General features: G+C 43.4%; 2 protein-coding genes across 3 annotated transcripts in view; both read right to left on the reverse strand.

Moving 5' to 3' along the window:
• rad54b (RAD54 homolog B) overlaps nt 1-12,737 on the reverse strand; it is a 30,286-nt gene that overhangs the window by 13,427 nt on the left and 4,122 nt on the right. The gene's annotated exons all lie outside the window — the stretch shown is intronic.
• LOC134449298 (fibrinogen silencer-binding protein) lies at nt 1,090-9,836 on the reverse strand. Its single transcript, XM_063199165.1, has 2 exons — nt 8,977-9,836; nt 1,090-2,359 (listed from the first exon to the last, which is right to left on the reverse strand). The coding sequence occupies exons 1-2, from the start codon at nt 9,351-9,353 to the stop codon at nt 1,711-1,713; spliced, it is 1,026 nt and encodes a 341-aa protein (XP_063055235.1). The 5' UTR covers nt 9,354-9,836; the 3' UTR covers nt 1,090-1,710.

Consider the following 12,737-nt stretch of genomic DNA (forward strand, 5'->3'; position numbering starts at 1 on the left):
ATCAACATGACATGACACCTGGAGACAACATTGGACATATAATATACTGTAGTTATGCGTAAAAAAGGGCCGTGATGAAGACCACATTGGTGATTGAAACATGTTGCCATTTTAATGAGTAGCCACAGTTAATAAAGGCTTTAAAAAAAAAGATTCCCTTCTTCCTGGATATATAGGTATTGCCTCCCATACCTCGCTACCCTGTCCCCCGCCATGCTGTAGGTGCCTGACCTTGCTTCCCCATCATGACTGTGTGCTGCCAGACACAAATGCAATACTACTTAGACTGTGTTTCACATTATTATGCAAATTACTATTTCACTTATTTCTCCAAATAATCAATATCAATGACAGTCATCATAATATTCAAGTCATCAACCATTGGAGTACAAATCAAATGGTTTTGAACAAACCTTCCAATGGTGCCAGTATTGAAAAAAAAAACCTTCAAATGCACTGCTCCTACCATTTCAAATTATTAAGCAAGGCAGTTTTTAGTGTTGAAAAGAACTAAAATTTTTCATTGTTTTAATTAGCATTAGCTAATTAGCTAAAATTAATTAGTGAAATCACAGGCTGTTTCAATCAAGAAAATGGTACAGTTCAAGTTACATTACCAGATTTGTACTCTGAAACGGCTACATATCCATTAATGCAACTTTTAAAAATAGAAATAACTGTGGATTTCAGTAATTAATAAAGTATGAAAAGCTTTGAAAGATGCATAATCATAATCAATATCATCTTAGATAAACACACATGCACATGAACGAACACACAGAAACACAAAAAAACACAAAATTTAGATCATGTCAGTAGAGGGCAGTAAAGAAGCTGGAACTAACCTGTGTGTGTGTGTGTGTGTGTGTGTGTGTGTGTGTGTGTGTGTGTGTGTGTGTGTGTGTGTGTGTGTGTGTGTGTGTGTGTGTGTGTGTGTGTGTGTGTGTGTGTGTGTGTGTGTGTGCCCGTGCGCGGTACAAAACAATATTTAAGTCAAAGTACGCAAAAACTTATGACAACATTAGAAAGAACAGGACAGTCATTTAATACAAAAAATACTTTTTTATTTGAATTTGTACAAATCCCCCCTTTTCCGCCCAAATGGACTTGCAGCTGCAGACTAGTAGCCATGAAAATAATGCACAAGCTTCAAGTGGCACCACAACAAGACAAGTGAAGACATGAGCGTGTCTGCAACAGAGTACGTCCAATATTGAACCAGCGGTGTTACATTTGTCAGCTACATTTTTCAGCTTGGAATGAAATGTCAGCATGATCTGAAACAGAGACTTCCAACTCATTTTTTTTCTCATACAAAACTAAAGACTACATGGATGTTGACATTGTAAGACAACACAGAAATGGAAACAGACCCTGGATAACAGAACTCTTTCTTCACTTGTGTTCTCAGGTTGGTATGGCCACGCTCATTCAAATAAGCCTCTTTTTTCAATTACAAAGAGACAACAACGACAGGTAAACACGATACCAGTATTCACTCACACAGAGATTGCACATGCACATCATGTTGCACTTGTCACTCGCACACCGTTTTACATGTATGCACCCTTTCTTTACTTCTGTTCTCAGAACAGTTTGGTACGGCCACGGTCATTAAAAATGGCCTCTTTTCAATACTATTCTCTCTTACTCTCTCACACACACGTGCACACATGTACACGCACAAACAAACACACAAACACACACACGCTAGACGTGTGGCAGTCCTTGTCTGAGCCGTGCGACCCTCAGTCTCTCCACTTTGACCTTTGCCCTCAGGAGCTCCTCCTCTAGCTGCTGACGCCGTTTAAGCCCCTCCCTCTTCTCGTCCAGGTACAGGCCGACCTTCCTGTGATTGGCCAAGACCAGCTCGTGCTCCTCGCGCATCATCTGCAGCGACTCGGCCTCCAGTCCGGCGGTGAACCTGTGAGGGACCATCATCTCCCTCTGGTGGTGGTACAGGCTACCGCGCCTCAGGTGCGCTACCGTTGGCGACAGTGGGAGATGTATGGAGGACGGGCTCGGGGAGAGGGAAGGGTCATAGTTATGCAAGTCCGTCTCCTCTTCTAGTTCCGCCTCTACCTCTTCTTGTTCTTCTTCCTCTCCACCGGGTCCTCTGGCGATGTCGCTGCCGTGGGGAAGGGAGAGCGCCACGTGCGTGGAGGTGTGCGTGATGGTGGACGCAGCCGGCGTCACAGGGACGTGATTGGTCAAGGCGACGAGGGGCAGGTCGGGAGGGGGTTTGACGTCCTCTGACTCGACGCGCACAGCCATGGTGACACCGTGGTAGTCGGACAGGGCGGGCCCAGACGAGCTGCTTCCTGGCTGCTCCACAGGGGAATCTCTCCTGTACTGTAGTCTACAACAGAGAGAAAAAAAGACATACTGTATATTACACCTACTTTACAATAGACATACAGGAGTTGGACAAAACAACAGAAACACCTGTCATTTTAGTGTGGGAAGTTGCATGGCTCAAGTGGACCAGCCTCTTGGCCAATCTTCATTAATTGCACATTGCACCAGTAAGGTGAAGTGTGAAGATTCAATTAGTACGGCAAGAACACAGTGTTGCTCAAAAATTTGCAATGCACTCAACATTATGCCTGACATATCAGAGTTCAAAAAGGAGAAATTCTTGGTGTTTGTGTAACTGTTCCATCTTTGATCGAGACAGCAAGTCTTCGTGATGTATCAAGACGCACGGTATCCAAGGTTATGTCCGCATACCACCAAGAGGGATGATCCAACAGAATTAACTGTGGACGCAAGAGGAAGCTGTCTGAAAGGGATATTTGGGTGACCGGCCGTTTATATTGACCCTGTGGAGCTCTCAATGGACCGTTCTAGTGGAAACAGGAGAGTTGAGGTGCACATTTAATTCTAACATGATTTGAACAGCTGTGATTTTATGTTTTTTTTATGGATATAGTCCGGGTTAGTACCCAAACATCCCTTTCTGAGAAATCAGACAGCTTCCTCTTGCATCTACAGTTAATCCTGTTGGATGTGGTTCATCCTTCCTGGTGGTATGCAGACATTACCTTGGATACCTTGGCTCTTGATGCATCACAAAGTCACAAAGACTTGCGGTCTCAATAAAAGATGCAGTTACAAATTTTGTATTGCCGTTTGAACATTTTGCAAAGCTTTCTCCCATACATCCCAAAGGTCCTTAATGAGGTTGAGATCTGGACTCACTGATGGTGGCCAATCCATGAGTGAAAATCATGTATTGTGCTGCCCAAATCACTCTGGTGCGATGGTTTGCTTCTCTTTTAGAAAACAACCACGTCAAAAGACACATCCTGTACTCATGCAGTCACTGAAACGTTTGGTGGTAGGTTCAGCTACAGTATGGGCTCAAAGAATGAGGACAGCTGACTACCTGAATATAGTGAATGAACAGGAATTTCCAGAGGTGGAAAGAGTACTAAAATATTGTACTCGAGTACAAGTACTGTTACTCTGTTTAAAATGTACTCAAGTACGAGTAAATTTACCAGTCAAAAAATCTACTCAAATAAAAAGTAAATAATTTAAAATGAACTTTGAGTAAAAGTAAAAAGTTACTTTGTAACAATCAGCGTCTTCTGCCTCTAGATGTGCAAGGGAAGGGGTGCACTGGGTTAGAGGAAGAACAGCTAATGTTGATCTCCTCTGAGTTAAGTGAATCTCCATCGTCAGCCTCCATGTCAGCCATCAGTGTTTGAGTGAGAGGTCGCACACGCCAACTCTTTATAAACTAGGCTAGAATTCTATTTTTTTTTGTTTTTTTTACTCAGTAACGATTGTGTTGTAAAATGTACTGAAGTACATTACTCGAAAGAAAATGTACTCAAGTAAAAGTAAAATTACAATTTTTTAAAAGTAGTTTAAAAAGTACACGTACACAAAAAAGCTACTCAATTACAGTAACGCGAGTAAAGTAATTAGTTACTTTCCACCTCTGGGAATTTCCATCAATAAATGTTTTCTTCTTGGTATGTTAATCATGGACGACATCTGGGAGAATATCTCTTTGCAAATACATAAAGTCACTAATGCCAATATTTGGAGAGTTTCAATGGAAAATAGTCCATAAGTTCTTGAGAACACCTCACATCATCTCTAAATTTAATCCACTTCAATCAGGGGCCTGTTGTAGAGCCTGGGGGAACAATGTGCTAACCACCTTCACATTTTCTGGAGCTGCCCTGTCTTAAAGGACTTCTGGAAGGAGATACTTGACTCTATAGATAACATTTTCAGCTCCACAATAGTGAGGGGTCCGTTCTTGGCCATTCTGGGTGCAGTTCAAACTCAGACCATGAGCAAAAAGAGAATATACTTGTTGCATATTCTTCTTGCTGCAGCTAAGAAGTCTATCACGCTTAGTTGGCTCAAGGTGGATCCACCAAGATATGATACTTGGCTGGACATAGTTAAGGGAATATACACAATGGAGAAGATAACATTTAAATTACTACAAAAAGACTACAGGAGGAGCAATTCCAGGCTAGGTGGTCTCCATGGTTGAGAGTTATAGAGGGGGAGGACAGTTCTTGAGGATGGGTTTTCTAGTGTGGACTATTTCATACAGTGTTTACAGCAAGATGATGTAACTTATTGGTTGGATGAGAGACCTTTTATGTACCTGCTTGTGGTGTGTGTGTGTGTGTGTGTGTGTGTGTGTGTGTGTGTGTGTGTGTGTGTGTGTGTGTGTGTGTGTGTGTGTGTGTGTGTGTGTGTGTTGTTGTTGTTTTGTTTTTGTTTTTTTTTCGCTCTGTTGTTTTGTTTCCTTAATTATTGTTATTATTGTGTTTTTGTTGTTAGTTTGTGTGTTTTGACTGTCATTTTTCACATGGGAATTTCACAACGTGGGTATGTGGCAATTTTTGTATGTTTAAAGATCTACAGGAGCACTCTTGTGAATGATAAGAACATTCTTTCAATAAAAATTAAAGTTGCAAAAAAATAAATAAAAAAAAATGTTTTCTTTCCTGATGGCATGCACTTCCACAATGGCAATGCCAAGAATCATCAGGAAATGTTGAAAACATGGTTCAGAGAGCATGATGGGTCATTTTTACACATGGGTTGGCCAACATAGAGTCCAGACCTCATTCTCAGAGAGAATCTTTGAGATGAGCTGGAAAAGGCTTTGCACAGCATTCAGACACTACCATCACCAGTACAGGATCTTGTAATGCAAAACTGGAAGGAATTAAATCAAGAAATTGCAGACATTTATTGAAACACTGCAAAACCAATTGTGTGCCATAATCAAAGCTAAAGGCAGTCCGCATATTAAGTGTGGGTGACCTTTTTTTGGCCAGGCAGTGTACTTTTTTGCATTACATTACATTAGGTATCTAAAATGTTTTACTGCTATTTGGGTACAGGGTATTGGTTACTGCAACTAGACCAATGTGGGGTTAGACAGACACAGCGTGAGAGAGAGTATACAACTAGTGTGCAGACCACTCTCTCACTAGTTCCTAGTTTTGTCTGGCACCTGGATTATTTCAATGGTGGATGTGAACACTAACCTGGTGCAGACCATCCCATAATACTACCATTTCATTTTGTATTCATGGTCTGGCATTTGTTTGCTCTGAAGCGATTGTAGGAAGCAGGAAGTTTGCACTCAGTTATGGTTTGAAATGATTGGACACCTCTCACCCAATCGCCGACAGTTACTCAACAACAACATAGCAGACCAATGGCTCTGGCGCAGATGTTAACGTCATTGTCACGAGCGTTCTCCCCCTTCAAAATCAAAATCCTACCGCTCCAGAAACTCCACAGAGAAGCACAGCCAGACTACCGTAGTGGAGCCAATCCTTTGGCGGAAGTACGTAGGATGGCTTGCGAGGCTATGTGGACATACCAAACTTCCAAATGATTAGACAGACACACCGCTGTGGAGCTCATGATTCAGCCTCATGATTTACATGAAGATTTGGTCTCACTGACTAAAACAAGCAAGCAGTGTGAAGGTCAAATGTGACAAGTCAAGTTTCACTGGGCAGAATGCCATGTGAAGTTGACAAAATATAGGATGCTTCTGCATCAGACATTGCCACATTGCAACAAAGATTTTACATCAGTGCTGCTGACGCGGTGTACTCAAATAGGATGGCAACTTTTGCGTTCCGAAGGACTGCTTAGACCCGCCACATCACACATGTTTTGGATAAATTTAAAGACGTGTACAATTCAGCTACACACGCAACGTAATTCATGCTATACACACAACTACTTTATGTGGATCACTTCAGACTTTACTCATTGTGCTTAGCAACAGGTTCCCATGAATACCCCTTTGATTCTGTACAGTCACCCGTGTAGCATTGCATTACATTACAGCACATTTAGCTGACACTTTTAACCAAATCGACTTACAGTCATTCAGGTACAGGCAGGGCTTTAACTTAAAACCAGCCATCTGGCCAAATGCTGGTGAAATTTCAGTTTGGCTGGTAGAAAAGACCAACCGACTAGCAACTTTGACCCATTTGTGTGGGTGTGATTGGCTAGTGAGATTGACCTTAACCATCCTACTACCACTACTATTGGCTTGTGATTAAGTTAATTTAGAGCCCTGGGTACAGGGCATTGGTTTCAGTCCCTGAAGCATTGTAGGGAGAGAGTGCGCCTTGCTCAAGGGCACTTTAGCCATCCCCTACCTAATTGTTATGGTGGGACTCGAATTGGGGTGGACAACATGGCCTAAAATGCATACATATTCTAGGGATGCACGATGTATCGGCCAGATGTATCGGTATCGGCCGATATCGGCCGATATTCAACACATCGGACATCGGTCTGATGGGTAAAACTGGGCCGATGTTAACGCCGATGTTTTTTTTAATATGTTACGGTTCTAAAAGAATGGACTTGACGATGACTTTCACTGTTTGTCTTCTATTTTGTCTCTATTTTTTATCTAATTATCACAGGGAGTTAAAAAGTGTTTTTGGAAATAAGACGACATTCAAAAATTCTGTTTGTTTGCATCATTGTCATCTCTTTTTTTTTTTAAAAGAAAGAAAAACATCGGTATCGGTTAATATCGGTCATCGGCCAAAACCGCAATATCATAATCGGATATCGGTATCGGCCGAAATTTTTAACATCGTGCATCCCTAACATATTCCTATGCTCACAGTTTTATTGTAAGAATGAAATAGTGCCATCAATTAGTTGAGGCTACCGGCCAACATTTTTTCACTTGTGACTGTTGTGAGTGACGACCCATCACAGTATGCCGGTATGACCCAAAATCTCTATGGTTGGCCACATTTTTACATGATGTAGCGTCTATATCGCCCACACCTAGAAGGAATTCTCCAGCGCTCTGTCCCCACACCAAGTCTCTAACCATTAGGCTACAGCTGCCATACCATATGACCAACCGACTCCACATTTTCCATTAGATTACATTACATTAGAAATGGATGACAAGGTGGCGCTCCCCACATTTGGGCTTGCATGCCCACGGGGACCCCGGTTCGAGTCCGGCAGGGGTCATTTCCCAATCCCACCCCGTCTCTCTCTCCCACTAGCTTCCTGTCACAATCTCAAACTGTCCTATCAAATAAAGGCATAAAAGCCCCAAAAAATACCTTTTAAAAAAAAGAAAAAAAAGAAATGGATGACGCTTTTATCCAAAGTGACTTAGTAACCTGCAACAGTCTGAGTCACCTGCAACCGTCCTCCCTAGCCATAAGACCACGGCTGCATTATTCATTTCTATTACATTTCTTGTTAGTGTTCTTGTACTGTTTATCGTTTGTTGATGTTTGTTGATGTATGCTTTATGTTGGTTGTGACAAGTTTGTGATGGTTGAGTGAACGAATTTCTCCGTGGGGACAATACAAGTCTATCTATCTATTTATTGCTGTTATCCTACACAGCAACAGCATTCTACTTGCACAGTAACTTCAGGCAATGTGTGGCACCATGTGCGTATGTATCTTAACTTAAAAGGAAAGTGAGACGCCTCAATGGGATCAGTCTAGCTTAGTAATTCACATCCTAATCCTGTTTGCGCCTGCGATCAAACGCTATGGTACAGTTAACGAGCTCACCTGTCCTGCCCTTTCCTGTCGTGTACCGGCACTCAGACATCCGCACGGAGATTTAAGTGGGGAAGTGAGAAGGGCGACAGGTGCCAAGTCTGAGTTTGAGTGTGCGTGTGTGTGAGATCGGTCTAGTTATCAGTATCAAGAGGCATCTAGGGCAGGTTTTGTGAGAGTGTGTGTGTGTGTGTGTGTGTGTTTGTGTGTGCGTGCATGCATGCATTGACATATCAAAAGCATCTGACCCATGGGTGTTTAAGTCAATCACACACACACACACACAAACACACACACAGAGTGGAAGAGATGGGGCATCATCACGTTAATGTGTGTGTGTGTGTGTGTGTGTGTGTGTGTGTGTGTGTGTGTGTGTGTGTGTGTGTGTGTGTGTGTGTGTATATGTGTGTGTGTGTGTGTTTGTGTGTGTGTGTGTGTATTCTGCAAGGGCATAGGAGTCTGTGTGTAGCTTTGTACATCTCTTGTGTACCTCTCCAGACAAGAAGAGGAAGACATGGGGAATTAGCTTGTCAATGTGTACTTACACATCTCATCTCTGAGAGTGTGTGTGTGTGTGTCTCTCACCTCTCCCGAAGATGGAAGAGAGGCAGTGTCGTCTCTTGAATATATGTGAATGCGTGCGTTGTGTGTTCGTATATCTCACCTCTCCAGAGAGTGGAAGAGAGGCAGTATCTTGGGTGCATGTGTGTGTGTACACATCTCACCTTTCCAGGGAATGGAAGAGATGAAGATCATCGTGTGTGTGTGTGTGTCTGTGTGTGTGTGTGTGTGTGAGATGGTATATCTCACCTCTCCAGAGTATGGAAGAGATGCGGTACCATTTTTCATGAAGTTGTGTGTGTGTGTGTGTGTGTGTGTGTGTGTGTGTGTGTGTGTGGGTACACATCTCACCTTTCCAGCGTGTGGAAGAGATGTGGGATCATCTCCATGACGCGCTTGGTGGGCTCGCTGAGGCTGCCGCGGTACTCGGGCTGGGCGTGGCTCCGCAGGAGCACCTCCTGCTTGGCGGCCTCCTTCAGCCGCTTGTAGAGTGTCCGGAGGCCCTGGGCCGTGCGCGGCGGCCTCTCCCCGCCCAGGCCGTTGTAGCGCTGCGAGATGCTCTCCCAGCAGCGGTTCTTGTCGATGATGACGGCGTGCTTGTTGGTGTGGTCCTCCAGCAGACGGATGTGGGGCTGCGCCAGCCGCAGCAGGTCCAGCTTCTCCGACAGCGTAAAGTTGGACGAGCGCGCCTTGCCAACCGCCGCGTTGGAGATGTACAGAGAGGACATTCTTGCTGCTGCTGCTGCTGTGGCGGCTCCAACTCAAAAATGCTAGAATGCCACGCTTGGAGCAAATACTCCAAGACACCTTGGTTGGACCGAAGATTGCAGAAAAATTCGCTTGGACAGAGATTTTCAAAACTCCCCTTGTGGTTTTAGAGTATTTTGCTCTCTACTAAGCCAGCCCTGGATTGCTAAAGCTAAGCCTAAAGGCAGCAGGGTAAGGGCGAATGCATTCTACGACGCCTGCACCCCCCTCTTGGTTAATGTCACAAGCTGAGCGATGTCTCTGCCTTTGTTCCTGTTGGTTCTCTGACACTAGGCTAGGCTAGCTAAGCCAAGCTCCCCTCCCCCTCTCCACTTAACACTTTCATTGCGAACTTCCTTAGGTTTGTTCCTCTTTTAAGCTAAGCAATGTGAATAAAAAAAGCCACAGGCAGGCAGACAAGCAAAAACAACCTAACACATGTGTGCTCAAGCAAAACGTCTATCTTCTCTGTGTTACACAACTCGTTTCCCCTCTCTCCCTCTCTCTCTCTTACAGACGCAAGAAAAAGGATCAAGCCTAACTAGGCCAGTCCTCGCTAGGCCCCCGCCTACGGGGGAGGGCTCTGCTCAAATTCCTCTCGGCTTAGTCTGACGCAGCTTGGCCAAAGCTGCCGCTAAACCCACGCTGACCTACATACACGCTCAAACACGGACGGAGAAAACAGTTTTTTTATTTGCCTCAGGGGACAAACCAATGCAATGTTTTCTCCAAAACGCTACATTTAAAAAAACCTCATGAGTTTGCGAAAGATTGGCTGAGCTCGTAGACGCAGCGATTTGCATACAATCATGTGTTTCACATGGCGCTTGGAATCAAAGCACGACTGCGCAGGACGCATAAAAACACACACAGGAGGGATCAAAATTCCGAGCGCATGTTGCTGCATGTGTAGTGTTGAGGAGCGCTTGCTTAGGAGCGCATCTCTAGTCAGCGGGGAAGAGGTAAGCTACTAGTCTGGTGGAAGATTTGGGGGAAGACATACAGCAGCCCGGCCGATATGCACTTGGATCTAGTCTGGCTTGCTTGCAGCAGGCTATTACCATAAAGACAGATCCGGTGTCAATCACAGAAATTTCCCCTGTTGATTGGTTAAATTCCTCAGAAAAGTCGGATACGTCACACTATAGTCTATCGTCCAAACTGAGCTTTCTTCGGCCACTGCTGGATGGATGAACCGATTACCTTTGATGAACCTCTGCAAAAATCACAGGGTTTATAAATATGCGTCGAAGCGGCTCGGTTCCGTTTCTGATCAAGAGTAATAGGTAGTAGGCTATCCAAAACGGATGGAACTCGACAACTGGAATTCGCGATTCGTTACATTTTATAGCAGACACTTTTGTCTTCGACCCTGGTTTAGACGAACCCCCGGACCGTCTTTCACGATTCAAATGTGACAAGCACGGCATATTTAATTTAACAACATATACATCATTTTACGGGTTACCTGAGGCTGAGGGAATGTCATTGGTGTGACTTTTTTCAAGGCAAAATATCACAAGTAAATCTGACGGTTTTAGCATTAAGCGTGGTTCATGGTTGATCCGCTGAATAGAATAATCTCATAATAATAATCTCATGTGCCGCCGCGAAAACGCAAACTAAAACGCGCTATCGCAATGCGTTAAAGTGAATTGTGATCAAAGTGCATGTCATCAGACATGCAGTTGTATGCAGAGCTGAAACTGCGCTTAAATAATTGAATCACCTTTTCTTGGACAATCGATTAATAAACTAAAATAACTCAATACATGCGCTGTAACAAACCAGCACATGTTTCACTCTTTCAGTCGCTCATTATTTTTACTGTCTGCCAATTGTGCTTTATGCAGAGGTGGCCAAGTAAAAGTAAATGAACGGTGTTAGTACAACAGAAGCTCATGATATTACATAACGGTTTGCCTACACCAGTTATTCCCTTGTACCTAATGAGGTGGCTGGACATTACTGGAAGAAAAAAAACCCTAACTAAAACCCCAAAAAGAAAACCCTCAAATCTGATCCAACCAGCTCAGAGTCAGGTACACTTGTGTTGGAAGAAAACTATGGCAGGTTTTGCTTTTTACCTCTACTTTTACTTTGGCCACATCTGGTTTTATGTCTACACTATTCTAATGTGAAGCAGCCCAGTGGACTGCAAGCAGAAAGTATATCTGGTGAAGGGACGAATGCTCTGTAACAGTATGTAATAGAAATACAGTTTCACTTGTAGGCATTTGCCTTTCACTGATAATGACCATTCAAAGCAAATGGGTACGGTAGAGAGCCAAAAAAAAAGCTATCTCCCAGAGGTCATCACAGAAATACCACAATGAGACTACATTTTGAGCAAACTCTGAGAAAAAAAATCAAGCAGATTCACATGCATATTAAAGCAGCAGCAACTACTAGTAGTAATCAGCTAGTAAAAGGGTAACATAAGTAGTAACAAATATCTGCATTACAACAGAAAAAATATGACGTTTTCATATGTCTGGTCATAAGCAACAGCTGATTCTCCCAGATAATACCATCAACTATAAACAATAAAATAAATAATTTTACAGTAAAAACTAAAGTAAGTTTTACTGCACACCATTGCTTAATTCAGAAGAAACATGGATATAAATACAAGACAGCATACTTAACTTATCAGTTTTATTAACTTTATATATTAACTCCTTGCCCTCCTGTAGAAGATTTGACTACCTTTCTTTATTGTTTATTGGAAATTAACAGATAATATATTGTATGTAAACTAGCTTCATTTTAGAGATGTTTTGCTCTCAAATGTGCTTCTCTGCCAGCAATAGACTTTTGGGGTCTAGAGCTGGATGCTTAGGACAGCTGCCCCGTCATTAGCCAAGGTGTCGGGTCACTCACCCCCCAACTGAGTAGCCCAAGCAACAAGTATAGCTGAGGGTCAGTCCACACTGACATGGCCGAAGGTTGGATGGCTGGGCCTGCAGACAGAAGGTCTGGACTGATCCACTGAGTTTAGCTGACACACACTATTCATGTTGGTGAGGTATCTTAGTTTGGACACAGCTATTGAATATGGTGTGGTTCTTCTAAAAGACAATCAGAGGAGACTCCAAACTGACTAGGACTTGTGAATATATTCTTGTATCTTCTTGCTGCACTGATGCTTTGACCATGTTTGTTACATGATGTGATGTCACTTCTGAGTATAAAAGGTGTTGGCCCTTGCGGGGGTTCAGGAGAGAGCTGGGTAAGAGATAGGCTGGGTGGCTGCTGCCATTTGGGCAGCATAGCCCTGGTGCTAGCGGGTCGCTATGCTACGCATCTTAGGCACATGGGGCCTTCTGCCCTGCTGCCTTCAGACATTTTGGTTATGCTATGGG

This window comes from Engraulis encrasicolus, chromosome 5, assembly GCF_034702125.1.
Source record: "Engraulis encrasicolus isolate BLACKSEA-1 chromosome 5, IST_EnEncr_1.0, whole genome shotgun sequence".
Taxonomy (NCBI): domain Eukaryota; kingdom Metazoa; phylum Chordata; class Actinopteri; order Clupeiformes; family Engraulidae; genus Engraulis; species Engraulis encrasicolus.